We start from the raw sequence: 22,252 nt of genomic DNA, 5'->3' as shown, positions 1-22,252 counted from the left end.
TTTCAGCCTCAGTGTTAACCATGAGGTTGATCACTGAGCTAAAGCGAAGACAAAAAAGAAAGAAAGAAAAAGAAATATAGGCATATTTTGAGTTTGTACAGACACGTTTTACAGATATTATTGAGACAAAAATCAAAACAAGAACACAAAATGAATTATTCAATCTGAGTCATTTTATTTTCTTTAAAACATATTTCTTGACAGATAGCTTGATGGATTGATTATGGGTGCTTATGCTAGGCTTAGAAAAAACCCGGGGAGTTTACTTCACATGTCATTTGCGACTTTGTACATTGACATTTGCTTGGGATTTTTTGACAAGTTGGCACCAGCTATGCAGAACACGAAAACGGAAGCGTGTGACAGCTAGTCTGCGGATTAAAAAGCCCAGAGTGAACACGCGAGAAAGCTGATTTACTCTGTCAGCACCAATGACTGCATGTTTTCAGCAGAAATTGGTCAGCATTGGCAAAACTAGGTTAAATGTACTGTATACAGTACGCTTTTCCTGCTACTTTTCACTTAGCATCTAAATTAATGGGCCAGCCATAATAAATACGAGGCCCCATTATTGGCCCGTGTGTCAAACTAAAGGTATGGAAGGTACATTTCTAATTTCTTTCACTCTTGTCTCTTCAGGCTGGCTGTTAAAAAGTGTTTTCCATCATAAACAGAGCCTGATTAGACTCCATATGTCTGCACTGTCTGTTTTTAGCTTTCAAAATCTGTTTTTCAGCCTCAGTGTTAACCATGATGTAGCAAAATGCTCAGGGAGAGTATACTACTAAATAACCAACAGGGGGCTCTTTTCCTACCACAAAAGCTTATGGTTTTGTTTTTACCCCCAGCACCACCACACAGATAGACACAGACACGCACACTTTTTTCCTGTAATTTCTAGACTATACCTTAGCCATTCTACTTAACTAGACGAGTCACAGGATATTTAAACAGTTATTATTATTATTTATACTGAACCATGGCTTTAGAGATTAGAGGTCAGGATAAAGGGTATTATTGACTGTCTGCTTGACATGGTGATATGTTATAATATTGAAAAAAGCAAGGACTGGTCTTTGGGAATTCATCTTTTTCATGAAGAGTTTAAAATTAAGGATTATGAGATTTGTTTGTTGCACAGGTCAGTTTTTCTTCATTTCAGGAGCTGCTGATTGATAGAAAAAATTGACCCCTGCAAATAGAACTTGTTAAAAACAGCATCTCTCTGGAAAGCATTAATACCCAGTCACATCAATTTTAAACTGACTAGGTGTTTGTCTAAATCAGCTTTTCTTTGGCGTATTCATTCTCCTGTCTATGTCATCAGCACCACGTGAAACCACAGCCATGCCTCCCTCTCTCTGTCTTCCCTTTTTCCAAATGTGACTTATGCTGTCCTCTCATGTGATTTTGTCTCAGATGTGAAATGTGTTTCAAAGCTCCTCCACTGTGTCAGGAATAGTCAAGCTGTAACTGTAGCTATTTTTATAAATAGACCCTGGCCAAAGTTCAGCATGTGGCACAGTGTCTCAAGACATTTCTCAGCACAGAATGGTGAAAGACCTTAGAGAGGGTCTAGTATTAACTAATATGCAGCTAGATTTAAATGTAGCTATAAACTCATGATCCCCCGTATCCAGCCATTGCAATACAGAATTTAAATCTGTTTTCCTCAGTTTGAGTGTGCATGTTTTAAAAGCTCTATAATGATGCATACAGTGACACATTTTATTATTCATTAACATGTTATTGTGACATGGTAGAACTCATTAGTTAAGTGCTACTTGAAAGCTCTCCATACTGCTGTCTAGTCTGTGGGGCTAAAAGTGCTGCTGGTGAAAGTGTGGCATTGCCCCCCCCCTCCCAAAACATAGCATCACTGTTGTCAGATTCTCTGCATTGTCTGTGTGCTCTCGTATACTTAAATAACTCCTTATTAAGCATGCACCATTAATTTGGAATACCAGAAACAAATCGGTTGGCTTCCATTACAAAGTGTAATGAATAAACTCTATTAATCAAATAGTTTACTGGTTCCAGTAATTATGAGTCTTGAAGGATACTGGTTATATATAGGCAGCTCTGTCTCCTTTTAAGGCCTCACGGAGAAGCAGGTGGGGAACAGTTGAAGACGGGTGGTGGTTTTGTTGGCCCTGTACTTGGTTTAGGCTGACTCCCTGTGGATTCAGCTTGACAGCCGAAGTCGCTGCAAAGGGAATCTCAAGGGGTAAGAAAATCAATTTTAAATTCAGTTTTATGCTCCTCTCTCCTCTGGATCTGCAGCTTTGTTTCAAATCCAAGCATAGCTGGTGGGATCAGTGGGATGGCATAGAGAGAACAGACCGAGGCACAGCCAAGAGACGTTTCATGCTCCTTAGTCAGAGCTATTAATGATACTCAATGTGATGAGTGATACTATATATTACTTTCATTTTATTATGAATATTAATTACTGCATTTGCAATGTGTGGTGATTCATTTGGAGTAAATGAGTGACCAACAGAGGTCTGTCTGTCGGTGTGCAACGCTTGGACTTTAAATGTGTTGGTTTCATGTATACTTGAGCTCATTTATTCACTAACAAAGATTACGCCTCAAGTTAGAAAATGTACAAGCACTTGAGCCAATGTTGAGCTACTGTATTGTTGCTACCACTAGTTTTGCATCTAGGCAGAAGTGTTTATGGTCAGACTGGAGAAATTCAAAGGTTTGTATTGTTCTGACAGAGATCTATAAAGTTTTACAGCTACAATAGAGATGTTTGGGTGTTACCTGGTGAGGTAACACCCACAGTATGTTTGCTAATACCAAATAGTCAGACAGTTACAGTAAGACTGTGGTTACCCATTTCAGGGAAAATATAATGACTGTAAAAGGGCAAAATACGAGTGATGGACATAAATAAAATATTGTGCTCCATTATTCAAATGAGAATGATTATTTTTGATGTTTGGGGATAGAGGTTGGAGGCAAGGGTTTTGTTTTGTTTTTTTACTGTGGCTGACTTACTGCTTGGAGGATCGCCTTGGGCCAATAGAAGTAATGCATACAGTGACACTGAATCTTAGCAGTGTGTTTCAAAGACATGGAAGTAGAAATGTTTTTGCCGGTGCAGCACGTCTCAGTTGCCTTCAAGGAGGGAGGCTGGGCCGCAGTATCGCTTCACGTTTCATCAGACCTTATTTCTGGTCCCTGAGGACTATGAGGTGATGCAAGGCAGTTATACTCCCCTGTGTGTGTGGATGATGTAAGACAAAGCTACTGTATTCTCTTGCCTTGAAGTCCACATCTACTCTGTTTATATGAAACACACAACAAATGAAAAGGACTTCAGATTATACATGAGACATTTCCTGAAATGTTCTTAATGATGAACGTTTTAAATAAGCTGGAGCCAGACAGCCGTAAGCGGCATGCACGTAGTTGATGGCACATTTAAGGATGCTGAACTGTCAGGGATACGTTTGTATGGCAACATTTTCTTTTTCTATATTTTTAGTGTCAGTTTTTACGTCCCTATCATCAATAATGGATTAATGCCGTGCTGTCTTAGTCACGTTACAGTAACTGGCTTGCTTTTTGTCTAATTTATTCAATTTATCTGTTAGAAAATTATATTTATTGGCAATTGTTAAACACACAAGCCATTACTGCTATCAAACTGGTACCACACTCTTGGCTGCAGCTGTACTTCAGTTGCTATTCTTATCCATACTTGTCCATGCCCTTTGTTTACATTTGTGCCCGTGTGTTCCATCAATATAGTGTCATCTTGTCAGTCCTGGAGCCAACAGTAAGCTGTGTTTATGAATTTGGATGTCGGGGAATAATGCCGACTTCAAGTTTCCAAAGTTTAGGAGTGGGTTTTTTTTTTCCTTTTAGGGTCGAGTAAATAAAAATATCATGCTGAAATGTAATTGGAAATGACTATTTTCAAAATTTCAAGCATCTCTTCAAGAATTGTTCAGTGTTTGTCTTTGTGTTGCAAGTCTGACTTGTATTGGTGCTGGTCCAACAGGTCAATATCTACGGCATCATCATGTCAGCGTGGATCAAACGTGGAAGTTACAACCATGAATACCACCACAAACAGAGCCAGTATGTGGTTAAAGAATATAGCAGGTACCAAGAGACTCTGCATTATTTATAGTTTTAAGTTACTTAAATTGTCCTAATAATATTACTAATATTAGATGTGCAACAGTAGTAAGGTTTTGTACAACTAAACCTGTGAATGAAGCCATGTAAGCAACAGAAGGACTAACCAACATAAAGACTCTGAGGTGGTTAGTAAAAGCTTTATGAAAAGATTTCATACTTGATTAAGGTACTCCTATGAGTAAGGAAGATTTTTCATTGTAATTTTCTTGTTAACTTTATAGTGAGTTTCCTAAATTTGATTAGGTTTGATAGTGTAAATGAATAAAAAGGCTGCTACTGTAAAATCTGTCCTTAAATTAGTGATTTTTCTTATTATTAGTTACCATTTCTGTTTTCATGTCTGCTTGTGTGTATGTGCGACTCAAAAAAAGAGTACTAACAGGTACCCTGGTTGTTTTGTTCATTCTTTACTGAAACTATTTAAAAAGATTTATTATTTCCATTCCCTACTTATACTCAAAATTATATTATTTTAGACAAAACAGCCATTCCAGGTGCATTTATACCACTAAAAACAGAAGAGATGCATGAATATGTTCCCTTTCCTTCCTCATATGTTTACCCAATCTCCTTTAAAGTGCACCACAAAATTTGCGTGTTTAGCTATTTTAAGGCAAATCTCTGTGTGACACAAATACTAAGAGTCACTCCCAGTCAAGGTCAAGGATAGACTCATCTCCCTGACTTAAAATGCTGCATTGCTGCTCCTGCCCCAGATGGCAGATCACCGTACCAACTGTTGTTTGTTGCTGCCAGCTTTCAAGATCCCCTTGACTTTAGGGGCTGAAGGGCACTTCTGGTGGCAGTTGTGGAGTTACTTTTTGTCTGAAGGGTTTTGTTTTGTTTTTTTAAACAACAGCAATGAACAACACTGCTATGGAGTATCCATAATGTTATATACAAATAATATTACATCAGACTTTAGCCAAGATCTTATATATTTGGCAAATAAGCTGCTAAAAGTGAGAGTTGTGCAATGGCTGTGTGATTAATCAAGATCTAGGCAAGTTTAGAAAAAAAATACACACAAAAAAAAACTGCAGGTGTCGAGCAGTGAGGTGATAATCTGTCATTTGCCCTCTGTTCATTGTGACTCTTAAGACTCTGACAGCCGTGATCACATTGCCAAAGGGGTCATAGATTCACAGATGAGTGTATGTTGATGGCCTGTTGATAGCTTCCTGTTTAAGGTCAGGTTTAGTTGTCTTTCCCCATCCTGCATTATTCCCATAATTATTCCCTGTGTTTCAGGGACATAAACTGGGAAGCATGCATAAAATAAGTTCAGGCTAAAACCTTTCATTCTGTAGTAGTATTATAGCATTATATTTATGCTCACATTTCAGGAAGTACAATGTATGTTTGGTAGGTCAGTACTGATTAATGAGTAGAAACATGCACCATGTCCCACAGTATGGACCAAATACTATGAGGCATTTTTTAAATTACAGCTGGGAAGCCAGTGCTACTTACTGTAAGAGGTTTTTTGGCAGGGACGGTCCACATCTCAAAGTAACTAATATCTTTATTTATTTTATATTAGATGCTCAATTATCAGCTTACAGGGCTCAGGTTTATCATGGTTTTAGGAAACTGACTTACTGCTGTTTTTGTCTTTAGCTCTGAGGCGATGGAGGAAAGATATGAGCACAAAACAAAAACCCGCATCCAGGAAGTGGTAAGAATCTTGTAACTGTTTTAATCAAGACTTCTATATTTGTTGTTTAACTGTCCTGTTGATTTTATTAATATTAATGCTTTATAGTACAATGGATTTTAAAATGATCTGTCATATACTGGTCTTATTGTTGCCTGACTAGGTAAGAACAAAATTGGATGACAAATATGTGCGTGAAGAGCCCATGATCAGGGGACCAAAGTTCCTGGTCCGACTCAGATCCCACATGGTGTTTGAAAACACTCCAGTCAAAATCTTCTGTACTGTTGAGGGCTTCCCCATGCCTGTTGTAAAATGGTAAGTCGGTATCTACATGATTTGTTGACTCTGACTGTCACTGTGGTCTGCATAAAATGAACTTACGTAATTTAAAAAAACAAAACAAAACACCCATGCTCCCAGGAGATGTAGCTTCTGACACTGAAAATCCATGATTAAGTTAAAAGTTCCCACTGTCGATATATGACTTCTTATTTGTTAGTTTTCTTTCCATATTTTGCTACATTGTAGTACAAACTAACCACTACATTTTTGACTATTACGCTTAAGTCAGTATGCTAGCAATGGTTACTCCACTGTGTTTGTGACACACACACACATCATTTTCTATGTGTGGGCATGGTTGTGCTTTCATTGCTGTTTCACAGTCAGTGGGAGTTCACATGCCAGTTTGGCATCAACAGACCCCTGTGATGGATGCTGAGAATCTCTCTCCTCATCTCAGGAAGGGTTTGAATATCCCTGTAACACAGTTTATGACCTGCCTAAGGAGGAGTGACTATGACATGGGCCCAGGGTTTGCAGCTCTGTGCCTGATATGAAATGAGAATGCTCTCCTGATAGGCCTTGTCATAAGTGCTCTCATGTGCATATCTTAGGCTTATTCATGACTTAGCATTCCAGCAGCAGATGGCTATGAATCAACATTGAGGACGGCATATTAAGAAAACAACAAATGTAAAATCACCGAAGTCTTCATTCTGTAGACATTTGGCTAATGCCTTATTCCCCGTAAACCTATTTAAGGGATAGCATTGTCTGCTCTAGTACAAACTATAATAGGAGATTTCAGAATCAGAATACTTTATTAATCCCTAATGAAATTATGTATGTATGTATTTGACAGTCTTTTAAAGCTGCTGCATGTGCAGCATGTATGGCCAGTAACTTGGCTGTCCTCATAGCGACCTTGAGGAAATAGATGATCAGGATTTACAAGTTTCTACTGATTTGCATTATCACCACACTCGCAGTTGTGCTCATAGTCTGGTCTTTGTGGAGTCAGTCACTTGGCTAGATGAGACAGTCCGCAAGACATTTAACAACACAGTCTAATACAATTAATTACTATCCAACGGTAAAGATCTTTTTAAATTAGTGTTTGGACATAAATGTTGACATTTGCTTCTTGCCGTCTCAAATTGCACCAAAATAAGGCAGGAAGCACAGTTAAGGTCAAAAGATTCTTGTGGGTCAGTTTCTGATTGGATCTTCAGTCCACATCACATGCTGTGGGCATCAAGCTGTGTTTTTTATGTTTACCGCTGATCTTAATGCTGATGCAGACATGAGAGTTCTGTCTCTCATGAAGTGTCATTCCCAGCTTTTTGTCTGTTGTGGTGAGGCCAAACTACAAGGTAAGAAGATGAAAAGGAAGCCAGTTTTCCAGGGTCACAGGTTTCCATAAAATCCCAAGAATAAACATAATGAACAGCATCATGCTGTTTAGACCATAGTGAATGTCATTTTGTGGTCTTGTGGATACATCATTGCATTCGTACCTTTTATTACTCAATGCTTCATGAAGATAGCTATTGTTTTGCTCAATTTTAGGTATAAAGATGGAATGATCCTGGACTTGTCTGGAAGATATCTGGTTGAAGCCAAAGGTGGAATCCACTCCCTGGAGATCCCAAGGTACATTAAGTTCAATAAAGGTTAGAGTTTTTGAACATATTTTTATTTATCTGCCACCAATTTACTAATAGCAATCATCTCATGGGATTTTATATTGTAAGGTAAAGACCCAAAAAGAGAAGAAAATCCAATAATACAGCATTCCAGCACAATAATGGGGAAAAAACGTTTCCCACTATGGTGCATCTTTCTCACAAAGGACTTTTCCTTTAACTTGGAACTTTAAGAATGGGTCACAATCTAAAACTCCCGTCTCTTTCTGTCCATGTCTGTATGGCTCTCTCCCTCTCCTTGATGTTACTTTTTTAAATTTACATTTTACAAGACATCCCAACTTTTTTGGAAATGGGTTATAGTTTGCTTGTACTTGTCTGCTTCTATGTTTTCTTAAGATGAAGTGCACTGAGTTACAAGACCACTGGTCTCACTGCCCAAATATCGGGATTAAGAATATGTAGCGAGCCATTGGAAATCTCCTCCTCCTTAATTCTTTCAAGCCCCATGCACAAAATTAGATCAGAGATGTTTACCGTCTGTCACCTGAAGGTGTGGGCGGGCTGTGTAGTTACAGTCAGGGGACTGGAGCTTATCCTACTCTCCCTCCAGTCTGTGGAAGCTCAGCTGTTCAAGTGCTGACCTCAGTGGTACGTGATACTCCGGGAATCTTTCAGGCCACCGCTGTTTCCTTACTTACACACTGTACAGCCAGCAGTTAATACTCCTTGGAGAAAAAACACACCTGAAGCACATCATACTCTTGAGTACTGCATTCTTACCATGACTTATGACTTTTTAAAATAGCTAAATAATTAAAATAACAGTTACCGCAAAACTTTAGCATGGCATTAAGCAGGGTTAGAAATAGACAGCAAGAAGTTATGTTATGTATAGACACCTCACGAGTCCTACACCTACACACTGTATAGCTTAAGTTATTTGTGACTTAATGAGAGTACATTCGCTGTTCTGCCCCACATTACTTCTGCAATTTATGCTAATAACATCCTATTTCATAACTATATCAGTTTATGAATTTGTCAAGGGGTCAAAGTCTCATGTCACATGCTAAAGGTGTGACATACGGCTGTGGAAAAGTGAATGGTATGAGCAGAAACAAAAAGACCACTTAAGTTTTGCAACTTGCCAGAATGGCCAAAGATCTGTAGCTACACTGCTCTAAAGAAAACAAATCCAGTAACCTCTATGTAAATATAACATAGAGAAAGCTTACCAGACACAGTGTTTGTGATGAACTGCATTGCAGCTCTAACATATTGGCAGATTATAAAATCCGCTCACACAGAAGATACAATTAACCCCCTGCCCTGTGGCCTTGTTTCCAACTCAAAGGACTGTGCACTGAGTATTCTGCAAGCATTACTTTGTTTGTCAGGTGAGATTTGGCACATGGTGTTTCCTAAAAGGAAAGCTGTGGGTCTAAACCAAAACGTTCTCTGAATAAGTAAACCAAGCATTGTTAGTTGATCTGTGTCTGTGAATGGAGCTTTACACAATCTGTGCTCTGTCTTCTCCACTGCTGATTATCCCTGGCAACATGAAGCATTCATGTGGGGAATAATTGCTCATTTGGTGAAGTGGATTCATGTACGCTGTAGGAGAAAATGCACAGTGGCAATGTGTCAGTAGAGAGCAGTTAGTCCTGTCAGGGCAGATCTTCTAATATGTAGCTCACCTGCTATTTAGGCAGTTTCGGTAATTTCACAGATGACTGTAAAATCCATAAGATTGCCATGAAGTCCCAGAATTTAGCTAAGTATGCCAAGTATGACACAGTGCTCAATCACCATTTCGTTTATGCTCTAATCTGTTGCAATCTGTTGGGAAATCTTTTGATCAAAATGCAACCATTTTATGTTTATTCTGTGTTGCAGATGCTCAACTGATGATACAGCTCAGTACACTGCTATGGCTGTAAACCTCCATGGACAAGCCTCCAGTCAGGCCTCCATTATTGTGAAGAGTAAGTCATTCAATCTGATAACCAGAGGCTTTAAGTGTAAAGCAATGGACGTGCAACAGGGTTGCACACGCTGACTCTCATACACACACAAGCCAACCCCCAAACTCTAGACCAGATGCAAGAATGTAAACATTTGTTTATAGTTTAGTGTTGCTAACTGACTTAGCCAAAGTACCAAAACACCCCAAGTCTGCCACCCATTCGCACGATCTACCACTCTTTAGCTACGATCCATAGCTTGCCTCAATCAACTCAATAAAGACTTTGTGAAACCAGTGCTATACTTGTGACACTGAGAGGTTAACTTACATCAGGGACTGTACACTTGACAAGGTGTACACAAACTCTTGATATGGAGCAGGCAACATGCCCAGACCAATCAGAAACCACAGTGATGTGTGAGCAAAACCACCGCTTGTACTCCATAAATCAAATTCCAGTAATTATTTAATTGATGCTGCCTCACGATCATATGCTATGCCTCCAAGCAGAGAATATCCAACTTCCTTTGGTAATGATAGTTCACTTTTGTGATTATTGTGGCAAATAGCGATGAGACTGATTGCTGTAAGCAAATAGGGAACTCCGTGACAGGAACTAGGTCTAACTAGGAAACCATGGACGTGGTTTTACAGTAGCAGCCTATTAAGCCCAATAATCGAAATACAATCACACCCCAAATCATAACCCACTATTCTCTAAATAGGAAGGCTAATTCACTATGGGACCATATGTTACAAAATCAACCCTAATTGTGCAAAACATGATTTCAAACTAGCAAATTAAATCATAACTTAAACTTGGGTTAACATTTGTGTCACTTCCCCAATAAACTTCCATACAATCAGACCCCCCACCCAACACAGACACACACACACAGACCACAGGATTGTCCTTTTGCTGACTTTGGCTTTGCTTCTGAGACTAGAGGCTACTTCACAAACTGTCTATACCTACAGCTGAGTGTTTACTATGATGAGTTACTTGTGCAATTAGCAACATTTCAACACATTTCATGTAGGGTTATTTTACAATAAATGTTATTCATAAAAAAAGTAATCATATTTAGATGAATCATACAAATCTGTAACTGCACATCTGTATTATTTCAGCTGGCTGTTGCTGCCAGTCACACACAGCGTTTACTGTTTTTTGTTGTTTTTTTGTGCAGGATTCAAGCAGGAGGAAGAGTCCTGTTCATATGCATGGCTGCCTTATGCAGGTAGGCAGAGTAATTACCTCCAGTGAACATCAGCAGTAGATTTTAAAATACTCATAAATTACGACTGTAATACAATTATATTATTTAATATGAGTTATAATATTCCTCTATTCTCCTTTCAAAAGCACGTGTGAAGCAACATGCTGTTACCACCAGTTCTACTATCTCTTTCATATTATCTCTCTTCTTTGCCCCAGCTTCTATGCTTCCAAAGATCCATTACACTAAAATCCACATTACTTTTTTGGAGATGTTTGGACCAGTGTTCGCTACCGAGGGTGAATCTGCCACCCTTTCTGCTACCATGACCCTGGAACCCAACCTGGCAAACCTACAGCCTGAGGCACAGTGGTACAGAGATGGTAATTGATATAAAATAGCACTTTATGATACAGTAATTACCCTATAATTGCTAGTAATATATGCTAAATGCCACAGTGACTGCCTGACCCAATCTAGCCGACATGCAGCCAGAGGCACAGCAGTGGAAAAATTAGAAAATGTTATGGACACTATTTTTATTGCCTATTAATTATACCAAAAGCAGTTAAGTAGACTCAAGTAATATCACCCCAAATTTGTGAGCCGTTTCATTTGCTACATGTGTGTCTGAGGTATAAAAGAAAATTCTAGCTTATTTTTGTTGTATGCAGAAAGGCTTTATTTACTCAAAACTTGATGTTTCATTATTTTAGCATTTTATAGTTGAGGTTCATAAGAGTTATGCGGTGAAGCTGAGTCAATGAGCCTGTCTCATTTTTCCTAGACACTCGTCTGTTTGACTCTAAATGGGTGAAGATTGAAACTGGTAGAGGATTCAGCAAATTGACTCTTCCAAATCTCTACAAAGATGACGAGGGTCTCTATACCCTGCGCATGGTCACTAAAGGAGGCACCGCAGAACACAGTGCCTTTGTCTCAGTCGCAGGTAAGTAGAGCCAAGCGTTGGACTGGATAAGATTAACGTATTTCTAAATCCAGTTTGGAAACTGGAGCTTAGATTTTATGAAATTGATACGGTTTTGCTGTCAACATAATACTTATTCTGCTAACGCTAATTATTATTGCTTCTTATTTCTTATGAATAATGTGATTATTAAAACAATGCACGTCATCACTTCCTGTCTAGATGGTCCTCCTCCAGTCCCTGCTGCACCTGGTGCTCCTATGGACATCGAGATCCATGATGCCAATAGAGACTATGTCATTGTGTCATGGAAGCCTCCTAATACAACTACAGAGGGTCCAATCCTGGGATACTTTGTCGACAAGTAAGAGTTACTGGTATAAACGCCATAAACAAATAAACTGGCCACCATAAAGACAAACTAATTACTTTAAGTAATCCTATTGAGCTTACTTGAGTATCAAATTACCATTTTTTTGTCTCAAGGAAGAGGGGCAGTCCATGTTCTCTTTATTGCACATAAAATACACAGCTGCTTTTGTTTATTTATTCTGTCCCTCATATTTTAACCTAAACAGAGCAGGAATGGGCATGCTCTGCTACCTATCGGCTACATTTTTTTGCTTAGGAAGCTCTTTTCCTGCTTATGTCTTTTTTTTGTCTAGCATCATAATGAACAGATAATTTCAGCACAAGTGCTTTCAGTGAGGCTCCAACAGGTACACTGTTCTGATCTCATATACCAATCAGCATTTTTAATAATATGGTAGCATACACAAAAACATAAAACATCCATTATAAACTTGTACACATATTACTCTTGCATTTTGTCAGATCTTTCTATTTGCATTCATCTCATTAACTCTGCGGCACTCTCATCTTTTCTCTTCTTAGATGTGAGGTTGGAACTGAAAACTGGACCCAATGTAACGATCACCCCATAAAGATCTGTAAATATCCAGTGTCTGGGCTGTTTGAAGGGCACTCCTTCTACTTCAGAGTCAGAGCTGTTAACTCCCATGGAATCAGCAAACCTTCTCGTATGTCTGATCCCATCACTGCTATGGACCCCACTGAGTTTGAGAGGCTTCACGGTGGGTTTAACTACACTAATACAGAGAAATGTCTAAGCTCACCTTAAAAATACAGTGTTTTGAAGTTTTGCCATGTGTCATGTTGTCACTATTGTAGTTACTATTGTTTGAAGTTATAACCGTCTTCTTGTTTCTTGCTAAACAGTTATTCACGTAGAATTACAATCAGCCCTGATTTAAAGCACATAGTTACATAATGTGTTTTTTTTATTAAATTATGTCATATTGTACTTATCTCAGGCTTTTATTTGGGGGCAGGTTAGACTTGTAAAATACACACTAATCAGTCTATTTTATAGCATTAGATACGGTACATGTTCAGCTCCTATATAAACAACAAATTTGTATTTAAAATGATCTCAAAAAAAGTTCAGTATCAATCACAAACACATGATGATCATCTCTTTATCTTCCTGTAGCCAAAAGGCTTGGAGGAAGACTGGATGTCGTGTCTTACCATGACGAAGTTGAAGGTGGGTTTGAATTGAAGTTGATACATACATTCTGATGCCCTGTTTAAACTTCAGCAGGTTGTCTTGACCATGTCTCCAAGTTGAAATGCAATACGTTGCTGGTGATTGGCTGATTAGATATGTGTGTTAAGCAATTGAACAGATGTACGCAAGGAAGCGACTGGTTCGTGTATTTGTTATGCCACATACAATATGTATTGTATTTTTAACGTTTTCAGTCTTGTTTCTTTGTAGCTGAAGGAAAACCTCCAGGTGTTCCATCAGGAATTAATCCCTCAGAAATAGACAGGACCTATGTTGTTTTGAGCTGGAAAGCCCCAGCGTACACCAGCAGCGCTCCCATGTGGTACTACATAGAAAAGGTAACAAACTATGTCATATTCTAATTCACTGACTTCCCCCTCAACAGTTGTTTATAGTTTGACGAAGCAGTAACAGCAGTTTTTTCTCCTTTATATTATGCAGCTGCATCAACTTGTGTGCCTCAACTATTTTTACAGGTCTTCTGTATAACACATATAGAGACAAGCCTTGAAAAAATAAAATACATTTTTAAAGTGTAAACAAACTTGCTTCCATGTCTCCGTCTCTCCACAGTGCATGGCAGACAGTGGCGCATGGCAGCGCGTTAACACCCAGGTCCCTATTCGATCTCCTCGTTATGCCGTCTTTGACCTGGCAGAGGGAAAACAATATAAATTCAGAGTTTTGTCTGCCAACATTTATGGGACCAGTGAGCCATCAGAGCCAACTGGACCTATTCAGACTCAGGAACTCAAAGGTTTGCCTCCATTTTTCCTTTCCTGTTACACAGCAGTAGTGTTTATTATTACCAATTACCAGTTGCAACACCTTTAATTGTATTTATGTGTTACTTCACAACAAAATGTGGTGTGGGTGATCTTCTGAACTGCTTACTACAAAATGTTTTCAATATGTCAGCTGAGAGATTTTAAAATAGCTTTATGACTGTTAACGAGTCAGTCATATAATGTTTCAAACATGAAGCTGACATAAAAATTATGGTCAGGTGTAAGAGGGTTGTTGTATAGATACTGAGTAGCACCCACTTGAAAACCAGAAGATTCCTAATATAAAGTGTCCTTAATTGTAATTACAATATTATGTAGCTATTTTTTTTTTAAAATCACTTGCAGGCGTACCATCCGCTCCTGGTCAGGTGATTGCGACAAGGGAAACAGACACCTCTGTCCTCATCCAATGGGCTCCTCCAAAGGAACCTAATAATTTGATTGGTTATTACATTGACCAGTGTGTGCAAGGATCCAAGAACTGGGACTCAGCCAATCACAAACCTCACAAGAACACCAGGTATGTTTCTAGCGACACACAAACACACTGTTGGGCTCAAAAATAGATTTTTTTCCTCTGGCTGCTTATTGACCCTGTGCACGAGAAAATGCTAACTTCCTGGTTTGAGACCGGATGTGGGGTTGTACATTTCCGGTAGCTTTACTTTGCGGTCAATCGCTACTGCGAAGATATACTCCAAAATTGATGTCCAAAACTCGAAAACGGAACGATCGCGTTAAGTTACAAAGAGCAGAAGGTGGGAACACTCACCACTGTTGTGTCATAAAAATCTAATGATCAATTTTGACGTTTAAAGAGTTTAGATCGATCAGTTGTTTACATCACTAAACACAAGCAGAACTGCATCACTGCAGCAGAAGACACATCGTCCACATTCAGAAGCACATCTCTGTACAGTGACTAGTCTTATGATTTAAACAGGCAAATGTTCAGCATTCAAACTACAGGTGAACAATAGTCAAACCAGATGTTTTCCCGTTATGTCGATATCAGCTAGTCAAGTACACACCTACACAGCATGTTAACAAACCGTGAAAAAAAGCCACACAAAAAATTAATGATTGCTGGTAACGGTTTCTATACATTAGTATTTACGAAGGGTATGTTGTGACTTACCTTCAAAATTACAGCGGTCCCTCGCTACAACGCGGTTCACCTTTCACCTCGCTGTTTCGCAGATTTTTTTTGCATGCTTTTTTACGTCCTGCGTCCTGATCGCTGCAGACGATCTCCTCCGTCTCTCCTGTACAGTACAGAATCGCTGCATCTATCGCTAGCAGTGTGACTCTGAAGTGCAGTGCTGTATGTCCACGATGTACACGAAACGTTTTGCACCGTCAAAAAATAAAATTGGCTACTTGATTTCACCTATCGCTGGTTATTTTTAGAACATAACACCCGCGATAAACGAGGGACAGCTGAGAAATATAACATTTAAATCCATTTTCTCTTTTCCCCTGAGGCGTGGGGGAAAAATATCGACAAGTCGATGAACATCATTTACAGATATATTGGGTAAATGCCCGAGACATCTATAGAAATGTAAATCGCCGCTTTATTTATTTATTTGCTTAACTTGTTTTGGACCGTAAACAGGGCGCGAATAGGACACCGGAAACAAAGCTCCCCACAGGAGTTTCCGCACCGGAAGTAGCATATGCTAACGTGCACATAGTCAATTACACAATGGGCTTTGTGTCACGTTTGTGTCTCTTCAGGTTTGTGGTTAGTGGTTTGACCACAGGAGAAACCTACGTGTTCCGCGTCCAGGCTATCAATGAGCTGGGTCTCAGTGATGAATCCCAGGAGTCTGCACCTTTGACTGTCAAGGCTGCCCTTAGTCAGTAATGCCAACTATTTGCTCACTACTGCAGATGTTAACCATGATAACTGCCCCAATCCTTTTCATTTTAAAGAATTAAAACTCAATACTGTTCTTACAGCAAACCCATCTGCTCCTTATGACATTGCACTGCTGTACTGCGACGGCCATTCAATGATCCTGAACTGGAAGAAGCCTCTTCGCTCTGGAGGAGCAAAGATCAAAGAGTATTATGTGGACAAAAGACGTAGTGGAACAACCATGTGGAGGGAGGTTCATATCCCACCAACCACAGAGAGAGTTTATAAGGTATTTGGACTCTTTTTATAACATTCAAACATCAAAACAAACAGAAGAGGGCCACAATTTTGCATACATACTTGCATACTCTTCTTATTATATAACATACAAAAGTTAAGATACATTTTATTTGGGATGGTCTGATTATTTTGTGCAAAACTGGCCTGTTCAACTCTGAAAGTGGCATGTCCATTTTGTTTAGATTGATAATGATAACTAGAATTTTAGTTAACCATGTAACATTTTATTAAAAGGTGGAGAACTTAACAGAGGGAGCAGTCTATCAGTTCCAGGTCTATGGAGCCAACCTGGCTGGTCTTGGACCAGCGTCCAAACATTCAGAAGACCTTACATGTGATGCCTGGACAATGCCAGAACCTGGTTAGTAAATTTCACTTTTTAGTGACTGACTTCAAACTCTGAGTCAAAAGTGAAGCTTTTACACTTCTAGAAAGATAAATATGGAATTGTTGTTCTTCTCCTCTCATCATCTGGCTCATATAGGCCCAGCCTATGACCTGACCTTTTGTGAAGTGAGAGATAATTCATTGGTGGTTGAGTGGCAAAAGCCTGTCTACACTGGTTCTGGACCAATCACAGGCTACCATGTTGAGTATGCCAAGAAGGGTACTGCTAACTGGATCACAGCCAATGAAAAAGCTGCCAGTCACCGCTTCCTAAAGGTGAGGGTATCACTGTTCCAATCTATAAATCATAGAGGTTACCCTCCACTGCTCATCAAAGATTTTACTCAAGCACGCAAGACAAAAGAAATTGGAATAACGCTTTCAATTTACAATATAACATATAGGTTAAACTAAATGTTGGCACTGCTGAAACAAGTGTAAACTGCAGTGCATCATGTTTATTATGTAACAGTGTGTTTCTTCATCTTTACTGAACATTTCCCCCCCAAAACATCAATTTTCATCCATTTTTTCCAGTACTTTATTTACCACTACCAAAACTGCAGCAGTGTAGGTACAAAAAACTGTGTGATGTTGACATCTAGTGGATGAACCAAGTAATTACTTGGTGAAATAGTACAAAAAGAAAATCTTTTAAAGGTGAATCACCTTATGTGTGATAATGGAAAGTCAGTAAAGTAAAATAAGGCAAGAATAATTATAATAATACAAAGACCATTTAGTGATCTAATAAAAATATGTTTTGAAACAATACGGATTACTCATGCATTATTAATATTTAGGGTAAGTTGCCTAAAAGAACAAGGGGAATTATAATAATAGATCCAGCTGCTGCTGGATCTATTTTACATTCATTCACAGCACCAAGTGATCAACAAAATAAATAGTATTGTTAGATTCAGAATAGAATATGCTGTTATTATGTCATAATTTATTTACCTGTCAATTTTGCACAGGTTGAAAGTTACCACACCCATTTACAGACGTTCACACCTCCTCTCCCCCTAGCAACAACAGATTGTCTGTTTGTGTCCTAGGTAACAGGTCTGGAGGTGGGCACTACCTATGTGTTCAGAGTGCGTGCAGTCAATGCTGTTGGAGTGGGTATGGCCTCAATGGCCTCTGACCCTGTGACTGCCAAGGCCGTGGCAGGTAACATTTAACAGCAGACAGAAACTCAATACCTTACTATTAGAATGGTATTAGAATTCATAAATATGTGTCTCCAAGTTCCTCTTTGTAAAGCATACAAAGTGCTATGGTTTTGCTTTGAGTGAGTGTTGCACTATTGTTGACAGTGGTGAAGGCAAGAGTTTAAGAGCGAGTGGACACATGTGATATCAATCCATCAAATATCAAAGCTCACATTAATAGCTGTTTAGGCTTTCTGGGCATTAACTGGAGACAAAAATGAGTCTAAAAACTATGTTTGTCTGTGTATTAAAGGTTCCCAGGAGGTGTCCTGTGTGGTGGATGAGAAGTCAGGTGACATTGTTCTGTCATTCGAGTCCTGCCAGATAAACGAAGGCTCCAAGTTCATCTGGAAGAAAGATTATAAAGAAATCACAGATTTCTCTAAAGGGGTAGTGATTAAATCCGAGGGCACCCAGTAAGACCACAGTCACACACATATATAACATGCATATGACATCAAACAGTTGCATTCAATTTCAGCTTTAACAATCTCTCTGACTGTGTGTGTCTGTGTTTCTCTTCCGCCCGCCACTGCAGCTCTAAGCTGATCTTCAAGAATGCAGATAAGGAGGACTTTGGGACGTATTCTGTTTCTGTCACAAACACAGAGGGAGTGTCATCCAGCTACACAATCTCTAATGAAGGTAGGTTCTATTCATTGCTAAGTAAGGATGGCTCTGATGCTTAGGCACCCAGTCAACTGTCATGCAAAATTTGAAAATCTGTAAGAGAATCTGCAGCTTAGACTTAATGAAATCTCTCATGTTTATGTTTATTTGTATTCTATACTCATGGCTCATTTGCCCTTGTTGACATATGGTAATTTGCGATGTTGCCATTATTATCTTAATCATCTCATCGCATTAGTTTGCATTCCATATCCGTTTCCTACCTCTGTTAAAATATTGCGTGCAAATACCACTCATGCCTTGATCGTGAAAATTTGAACAGCTGTAGAGCAACACCCTAATAACTACATCAAAAGCGCAGACTTGAGCCAAAATCAAAAGAAAACTGTATCGGAGAACTAAGGCAGTGTGTAGAATGCAATAAAAGATGAAAGCAGTGAGAGCATACTTAAAAACAATCAGCCTGGCATGTAGGCAACAAACAATTTCATTACACATCTGATGATACCAGCAGAGCGCATTATTTCTCCAAGCTTGGGGCACTGAACATGTTTTACCACCAGATCTTTGTGGCAAAAGGATTTCTGTCAGAAAGCTTCACAACGCTTTTCCTTCTATTGCACCAGTTTGCTACGAGGCTATAATACGTGGCTTCCACTGATTGCTTCCCATTCGGCCTACAGTTATTCCACTGTAACTCGCAAGAATTTCTGAACTTCTAGCACGCAAGGTTTCATTTATTTCAGTTATATCACAGGTACTTTGTGAGGCTCCAATAATACAACAACTCATAAAACAGTCTTTCAAGGTAAGCATTCAGGGCCAGTTATGAGTCACAATGTAATGTCATTCTTTCAGCTTTAAGCTTCTGTTTTAATGTTTTTGTTTCTTGATTTTCCTCTCCCTGACTTATCTGGTATCACATCGAAGCTAATGGTAAAATTAGACCAATGCATAAAATGTCACATGTATGATAACTGCATGTCTGTGTCTATAAAATAATGTGTCTGTGCCTTATAGAGTTGGCAAAGATGCTGGCGCTCAGTTATGATATCAGACACCCAGGTAGGTACCTTTGGCTGACTCTTTCAATCTCTCTAAGTTTCTCTCTCTTTGTCCTTTTTAATCTCTTCTTTAAAACGTTCTCCTCTGAGTCTTAATCTGTCTTACCTGCTCACTCCATTTCTCGTTCTCCCTCTTTTATGCTTTTATTTTTCTTTCTTCTTCTGCCTTTGAAGATTTCTGATTTCTTCATTTTTTTAGGGGCAGATTTCTCTTTTTATTTGATCCAAAAAAAAAAAAGTCTTACCTGCTTTTGCATCACATTGCCTAAGCTCTTCTCCTTCTCCTGTCCTCTCCTCCTTCGTCTCCTCATTAAACAAGGACAATAATGTTTTGAAAGCCCTTACCCTTCCTCCCTCTTGTCCTCTAGTCATCCCGCTGAAGTCTGAGTTGGCTTATAAGATTCTGGAGAGAGGCCGAATGAGGTTCTGGCTGCAGGCTGAGGAGATTTCTTCCAATGTCACCTACAAATTCTTTGCAAACAACAAGGAACTGTCTGGAGCTGATGTAAGATACATCTTAGTTTACCCGCAGATTGTAGTCGGTTCCTACCTATGCCACTCTCCCTATGCAGTACTTGAAATTCATGGGTGTAGAAAGTCATGCAAATGGAAAATGAAGTCCGGAAAATGATATATCAGTTAGCCAGGTAGTCTTCTTTCAGCTGTAATTTTTGCAAGGCTCAAACTGAAAGGTCCCAAAGTATGAGCTAAACCATTTAAGTGAGCCTTGCAAATAAAAACAGAAGAGCTGAATGATTTATATTCTAGCTTCAAGGTGAACAACCTACTTTTCTATCAAGACAATAGTTCAGTCAGCTGTTTTTAACTACACAAAAGTTATGATATTCACAAAGTCTGTCGTCAAGTAGGCTTTTTAAAATTACAACTCTATTTTTCTGCAGCCCAACAAGATGGCTCATGACGTCGCTACAGGGATCATTGAGTTCATCATGGATCATTTCACTGAGGAGAGTGAGGGGACATATACCTGCCAGATCACAGATGGAGGAGGAAAGGCACAGAGCTCACTGGTTCTGATTGGAAATGGTAAGAGGGGCCAATGTTTACTGCTGTCCCACAAAACCTGCAGTATCCAACTACATTCAACAAAAAAAAAAAAAAAAAAAGAACAATACCCTCTGGACTGTATTTTTTTTTCTCTTGGTTGGATTGCAGCTGTATCAAACCACAAATGTATATTAAGTGGATGTGTGCAGAAAGAACTTATCACAACCTCTTATTTTTCAGCGTACTAATTAGGGATTTTGCTGTCAAGCCTAAGCCAGGAGAAACACAGACATGTAGCAGAGAGTGTATAGAATGGGCTTTTTTGTATGACAGTAGACTTAGCATCTGCTGCATTAGAGATCCCATTATGGAAATGTATTAAGCCCGTTAGTGTAGAGAAGGGTTTGAACTTCATGTCTATAGGACTCCCTAAGATTCAACTAAAGATGCTTGATTTCATAAATTATGATTCTGCTCTCATACGGGGGACCACTAAAAAAAAGAAAATCTATAGCAACACTTTGATCTTTTAATTATTCTTCGTTTATGTGTATCTGTATGTGCACATAGCTTTCAAGGCAGCACTGGCTGAGGCTGATTTCCAGAGGAGAGAGTACATCAGAGTCAAAGAGGGTAAGAAATACAAAACATCATCCAATTTTAAGCTTGTAAGAGCTTTGTTCTTAATTTAGCCTGAGACCAGCACAACACTATGTTGCCCAGGAGATAACTAATGAGTGAGCATACAGGAGAGAAGTAGACTATCTTTACATAAACTCTCGAGCTGCAACCTTAAAACCACACATCAGTTAATACAGCTTATAACAAGGTTCCTCAAGTGTTTTGTAAAAGCTTATGTCCATTTTCAAGGCTTCCTCTCATGTTTCTTTTCACTACAGGCCCCCACTTTAGTGAGTTTCTATCACTTCAGATTGGGGATGACTGCTCTGTCACTTTGGTCTGCAAGGTAAACACAGTGGTACTCGATATTTATTGAATATTTACAGTCTGACAAATGGGAGGCTCACTTACTGAGCAGATATTCTATGGAGACTAAGTGTGGATGCCACAGTGCTGCGTAATGATAATGTCCAGACAGATAATAGATAATAATAATAGATAAGGTTTTTCATGCCCTTGTTAGAATGAAGTATATTATCAAGAACATTTTAAAATTAAAGTGGCCGTTTATATGCTCGGGGACAGTTAAGTTGACATCAGCATATCTATGGCGATTGTGGCTCAAGAGTTGGGCGTTCGCCTTATAATCGGAAGGTTGCCAGTTCGAGCCCCTGCTTGGACAGTCTCGGTCGTTGTGTCCTTGGGCAAGACACTTCACCCGTTGCCTACTGGTGGTGGTCAGAGGGCCCGGTGGCGCCAGTGTCTGGCAGCCTTGCCTCTGTCAGTGCGCCCCAGGGTGGCTGTGGCTGCAATGTAGCTTGCTATTACCAGTGTGTGAATGGGTGCATGACTGGATGTGTAAAGCACTTTGGGATCCTTAGGGACTGGTAAAGCGCTATACAAATACAGGCCATTTACC

The 22,252-nt window shown here is 39.2% G+C and overlaps 1 protein-coding gene across 1 annotated transcript in view; it reads left to right on the top strand.

Moving 5' to 3' along the window:
* Positions 1–2,084: 2,084 nt before the first annotated feature.
* myom2b (myomesin 2b) overlaps positions 2,085–22,252 on the top strand; it is a 30,525-nt gene continuing 10,357 nt past the window's right edge. Inside the window, exons 1-27 of the mRNA XM_087837619.1 lie at positions 2,085–2,227; positions 4,019–4,122; positions 5,782–5,839; positions 5,982–6,136; positions 7,673–7,756; positions 9,649–9,737; positions 10,909–10,959; positions 11,157–11,321; positions 11,726–11,887; positions 12,089–12,230; positions 12,761–12,960; positions 13,380–13,433; positions 13,668–13,795; positions 14,031–14,214; positions 14,591–14,765; positions 15,986–16,107; positions 16,211–16,398; positions 16,644–16,770; positions 16,894–17,072; positions 17,855–17,969; positions 18,264–18,426; positions 18,549–18,655; positions 19,661–19,705; positions 20,073–20,209; positions 20,607–20,751; positions 21,283–21,345; positions 21,612–21,679. Coding sequence (XP_087693745.1) covers positions 4,040–4,122; positions 5,782–5,839; positions 5,982–6,136; positions 7,673–7,756; positions 9,649–9,737; positions 10,909–10,959; positions 11,157–11,321; positions 11,726–11,887; positions 12,089–12,230; positions 12,761–12,960; positions 13,380–13,433; positions 13,668–13,795; positions 14,031–14,214; positions 14,591–14,765; positions 15,986–16,107; positions 16,211–16,398; positions 16,644–16,770; positions 16,894–17,072; positions 17,855–17,969; positions 18,264–18,426; positions 18,549–18,655; positions 19,661–19,705; positions 20,073–20,209; positions 20,607–20,751; positions 21,283–21,345; positions 21,612–21,679 — 3,189 coding nt within the window. The 5' untranslated portion in view covers positions 2,085–2,227; positions 4,019–4,039. The remainder of the gene's footprint in view (positions 2,228–4,018; positions 4,123–5,781; positions 5,840–5,981; positions 6,137–7,672; positions 7,757–9,648; positions 9,738–10,908; positions 10,960–11,156; positions 11,322–11,725; positions 11,888–12,088; positions 12,231–12,760; positions 12,961–13,379; positions 13,434–13,667; positions 13,796–14,030; positions 14,215–14,590; positions 14,766–15,985; positions 16,108–16,210; positions 16,399–16,643; positions 16,771–16,893; positions 17,073–17,854; positions 17,970–18,263; positions 18,427–18,548; positions 18,656–19,660; positions 19,706–20,072; positions 20,210–20,606; positions 20,752–21,282; positions 21,346–21,611; positions 21,680–22,252) is intronic.

Source organism: Neolamprologus brichardi, chromosome 1, assembly GCF_056152115.1.
Source record: "Neolamprologus brichardi isolate AB-2024 chromosome 1, ASM5615211v1, whole genome shotgun sequence".
Classification (NCBI taxonomy): Eukaryota; Metazoa; Chordata; class Actinopteri; order Cichliformes; family Cichlidae; genus Neolamprologus; species Neolamprologus brichardi.
Note: the sequence above shows the minus strand (reverse complement) of the source record. Positions and strands in the feature narration are given on the sequence as shown.